Here is a 5,009-nt window from a genome sequence, read left to right as displayed (position 1 = left end):
GGCAGAATTAGCTGTTTGGTTCTAAAATATTTTCCTAGACTAAATCCTTCTCTTCCTAGATAGAGCTTTATTCATCTTTGATTGTTCCCTCTCTTGAGAGCAGGGTCAGAGAAGTGTAAAAGTGCGATGGTCAAGTGTTTTGAGGTTAAGAATAGCACCACCAGAAACTGCTTCCTAGGAAAATTACATTCAATTTAATTTAAATTAGTATGCTAGTTGAAAGTTTGCAAATGCAATAGCTAGTAGCTATCACAAGTTTAGACAGTGACATAAGTGTAAAACTAGTTACTGCTTTCTCTCGCAGACTGCTCGACCTGTTGTTATTCTCTTCAGAGCCGACTTCACCATCCTGGTTCCTCAATGTGTAAATGAGAGGATTCAGTAATGGTGTGACAAACCGTGTAAAATACAGCCACTGCCCCGTCCAGGGACTTTTGGAGCCTGGCCTGAGATAAATAAAAATACAGGGGACATAATAGACTGTAACCACAGTTAGGTGGGAACCACAGGTGGAGAAGGCCCGGCGCCTACCGTCCGCAGTGCGAATCTTCAGGATGGCGTGGACTATGTTGGCATAGGAGAGAAGAATCAACATGAAGCAACTGGCAGCCACTACCCCAATGTCCACAAATGTCACCAACTCATTGATAGTTGTGTCAGCACAGGCCAGTCTCAATACTGCAGGGATGTCACAAAAAAAATAATCTACTTCATTGGGCCCACAGTATGGCAGGCGGAAGGTCAGGGTGGCTTGGATAGAGCCATGGATGGAACCAGCTATCCAAGCTCCAGCCACAAGGGTGGTGCATAACTTTCCATTCATGAGCACTGGGTAACGGAGGGGCTGGCATATGGCCAGGTACCTGTCATAGGCCATCAAGGTGTAGAGGAAGCACTGGGTGCTACCCAGGAAGTGGAAGGCATATAGCTGAGCCACACATCCACCAAAAGGGATTACTTTGCTGGCTGGAGTGAAGCTGAGTATAATTCGAGGAACAATGACTGAGGACAGCCACATGTCCAGGAAAGAGAGCACGCCCAGAAGAATGTACATGGGACGTGCATGGAGCTTTGGATCAGCCCATACAGTAAGCAGAATGAGGAGGTTTCCCAGCTGAGTCAAGATATAAATGATGAGGAAGACCAGAAAAAGCAGGATCTTTAGGTTTGCAGGATGTGCTAAGCCCAGGAGAATAAATTCTGTCAGCACAGTGTCCAGGGATACATTTATGTTTTTTTCCATATCTAATCTGTTAAAATAAATGATACATCAGATGAGGGAAGTACAATGAGGGAAGAAAGTGGTAAAATAATACCTTATTTTAATTTAATTTTTTAATATTTGGGACACACCACAAGGTGCTCAGGGGTTACTCCTGGCTCTGTGCTCAGAAATTACTCCTGACAGACTCAGGGACCATACTGATGCCAGGGATTGTCTCCGGGTCAGCAGCATGCAAGGTAAATGCTCTACCTACTGTGCTATTGCTCTGGCCCCTAAAATAATGCTTTCTTATATGATAACCAGAGTCTAAGAGGTAAAAAGAGGACATTTTATATTTTATTAGAAAGTTTTATCATGGGGGCCCAGAGAGTTAGCATGAAGGTAAGGCATTTGCCTTACATGCAAAAGGATGGTGGTTCTAATCCCGGCATCCCATATGGTCCCCTGAACCTGCCAGGAGCGATTTCTGAGTGTAGAGCCAGGAGTAACCCCTGAGCACTGCTGGGTGTGACCCAAAAACCAAAAAAAAATTATCATAAATTGTATGACTTTGCTTTCCTACATATCACAAACTTCCCTGATGCTGATCGATCTTTTTGTGCTCTGTAATACTCCTTCAGACACTATGTACAATTGTTGGAAGTTGAGGAACCAGGTATGTCTGTACAACAACATATGTGCAACTGATATGTCTATGCCTCAAAGAGGCAGAGAGAAGTAGATTCTGGTGTATCAAACAACGTGAAACAATCACTTCACAGCTTCAATCTCAACTGCTCATGTCTGACAGTTTCAAAAGATCCTCTCATGATCTTTAAGTACTAAAAACTGGCTCTTATACACAGCCCTCTTTCACTGGATTCTCTTGAGTACGTGTTCCTCTTCTGGAACATACTAACTCAACCCTTTTCCTCTCTTCTCTTCCTTCCTTCCTTCCCTTCCTTCCTTCCTTCCTTCCTTCCTTCTCTTCCTTCCTTCCTTCCTTTTCCTTCCTTTCTTCCCTTCCTTTCCTTCCTTCCTTCTTTCTCTTTCTTTCTTTCTTTCATTTCTTTCTTTCTTGCTTTCTTTCTTTCTTTCTTTCTTTCTTTCTTTCTTTCTTTCTTTCTTTTCTTTCTTTCTTCTTTCTTCTTTCTTTTTCTTCTTTCTTCTTTCTTTCATTTCTTTCTTTCTTTCTTTTCTTTCTTTCTTTCTTCTTTCTTTCTTTCTTTCTTTTCTTTCTTTCTTTCTTTCTTTCTTTCTTTCTTTCTTTCTTTCTTTCTTTCTTCTTCTTTCTTTCTTTCTTTCTTTCTTTCTCTCTCACTCTTTCATTTCTGTCTGTCTGTCTGTCTGTATTTCTTTCTTTCTTTCTTTCTTTCTTCTTTCTTTCTTTCTTTCTTTCTTTCTTCTTTCTTCTTTCTTTCTTTCTTTCTTTTCTTTCTTCTCTTTCTTCTTTCTTTCTTTCTTTCTTTCTTTCTTTCTTTCTTTCTTTCTCTTCTTTCTTTCTTCTTTCTTTTTCTTTCTTTCTCCCTCTCCTTCTTTCTCTCTCCCTCTCCTTCTTTCTCTTTCTTTCTTTCTCCCTCTCCTTCTTTCTCTCTCCCTCTCCTTCTTTCTCTTTCTTTCTTTCTTTCTCCCTCTCCTTCTTTCTCTCTCTCCCTCTCTCCCTCTCTCCCTCTCTTTCTTCTTTCTTCTCTTCTTTCTTCTTTCTTTCTTCTTTCTTTCTTCTTTCTTTCTTTCTTTCTTTTCTTTCTTTCTTTCTTCTCTTCTTTCTTTCTTTCTTTCTTCTTTCTTTCTTCTTTCTTTCTTTCTTTCTTTCTTTCTTTCTTTCTTTCTTTCTTCTCTTTCTTCTTTCTCTCCTCCTCCCTTCCTTCTTCCTTTTTCCTTCCTTCCTTCCTTCCTTCCTTCCTTCCTTCCTTCCTTCCTTCCTTTTTCTTTCTTTCTCCTTCCTTCCTTCTTTTTCTTCCTTCCTTCCTTCCCCTTCCTTCCTTCCTTCCTTCCTCCTCCTTCCTTCCTTCCTTCATTCCTTCCTTCCTTCCTTCATTCCTTCCTTCCTTCCTTCCTTCCTTTCCTTCCTTCCTTCCTTCCTTCCTTCTTTCCCATAGTTGGTGATCCTCAAGGACTATACTCAGCTTGTCACCTGGGGTCTCCCCAGGAGTGAACAAATATCTTCTATAAGCAGTACATGCACTCAGTCAGGTGAGCTGTCTCTAGTCTGACATGGGGTTTTAGAGGTACCTTTGAGTTTGGATCAATCTGATTCAGAGTAGAAACACAAACTTCTGGGAGGAGTTATAAAGACTAAAACATATCCCAGCCCCGAACTATTCAGGCTCAGTTGCGTTTAGGAGCTTGCCAAGATCTTAAAAAATTTTTTTTATTTTGGGCTATACTAGATGGTGCTAAGGCCTTCTGGTGGGCTCAGGAGAACATATGGGGTGCTGGTGATTGAACCTATGTCAGCTGTGTGTAAGGTAAGTGCCCTTCTTACATGCTGTATCTCTTGCCCCCAAGATCTTTTAGTCTGTGAGGCAGCTTGAACAGAGAGTAAGAAAAAGGAGTAGAATTTAGGTATAGTAGGAGGTATAGTAGGAGGCAAAGCCTGTATTTTATTGCTATAATTATTCTTTTCAATATATATTAAGTAAAATGGATGTGCTTATTTTACATAAAATGAGAGGCTTTTATTTATTCAAGTCAGTTGGTCAAGAGAACTAGGCTTTAAGGACACCATAGGGTTCTTAGGATTAGAGGACTCAATCAGAAGGTTTTTTTTTTTTTTTTTTTTTTGGGTCTTTTTGGTTTTTGGGCCACACCCGGTGGTGCTCAGGGGTTACTCCCTGGCTTGCCTGCTCAGAAATAGCTCCTGGCAGGCACCGGGGGACCATATGGGACACCGGGATTCGAACCAACTACCTTTGGTCCTGGATCAGCTGCTTGCAAGGCAAACACCACTGTGCTAGTTCTCCGGGCCCTTTTTTTTTTTTTTTTTTTTTTGGTTTTGGGGCCACACCCAATGAAGCTCAGGGGTTACTCTTGGTTTTGCACTCAGAAATTGCTTCTGGCTTGGGGGACCATATAGAACCCTGGGGGATCAAACTGTCATCCATCCTAGGTCAGCAGGTGCAAGGCAAATGCCCTACCGCTTGAGCCACTGCTTCAGCCCCTCAATCAGAAGTATTATTTATATTATTTTACTCTAAGCCAAATGAAATAAATGAAAGTGCTAAAAATTCTTTTTATCAGTTCAAAAAAATTCTCAAATATGAAGAAAGGTATACTTAATTGAAAAATTATTATGGCTACAGCATTAACTCTGAGTAAAGGGTAAGGTAATAAAGAAAGGGCAGAGAGAAACTAAATACAGTTTTGTGCAAAGTTATGTAACATATAAAGATTGGACATGAGACCCTTTCTCATAAGGAGAATCAATTTGTTTCAGTCCTACTTCTTTTTTGGACTCACATGACAGATGCAGAAAATATTCTGGAGGAGACTGAACTTCCTCAGGAACAGTAGCCCAGCAGGCAGAAAAAACAGTTTTTCAGAGCAGCCTCTGGGTTTGTGCTGATCATTATTGGACCTCTGCTCTGCAGAGGAAACACAAACTTCTGGGAGAGTCTACACAGCCATTATTATAATAATCAACACCACTTACCTTTGAGGCTCTTTGTAGACTCTCTATTCAAGATTCTTGAATTTATATCAGTTATGTTATTAACTAGATCTTTTTTGGTAGAACTCTGAAGAAAGTACTCAAGAGATTTGTAGAAAACTATTTACCTCTTGGGATGTCAATCCTAAAATATTT

General features: G+C 40.6%; 1 protein-coding gene across 1 annotated transcript; it reads right to left on the bottom strand.

Moving 5' to 3' along the window:
- Nucleotides 1-285: 285 nt before the first annotated feature.
- Nucleotides 286-1,243, bottom strand: LOC126001741 (olfactory receptor 10G2-like). The gene is given in 2 exon segments (XM_049768981.1): nt 286-345; nt 347-1,243. Coding segments are annotated over 2 exon segments (957 nt in total).
- Between the last annotated feature and the right edge of the window lie 3,766 nt (nt 1,244-5,009).

This window comes from Suncus etruscus, chromosome 2 (assembly GCF_024139225.1).
Source record: "Suncus etruscus isolate mSunEtr1 chromosome 2, mSunEtr1.pri.cur, whole genome shotgun sequence".
NCBI classification, from domain to species: domain Eukaryota; kingdom Metazoa; phylum Chordata; class Mammalia; order Eulipotyphla; family Soricidae; genus Suncus; species Suncus etruscus.
Note: the sequence above shows the minus strand (reverse complement) of the source record. Positions and strands in the feature narration are given on the sequence as shown.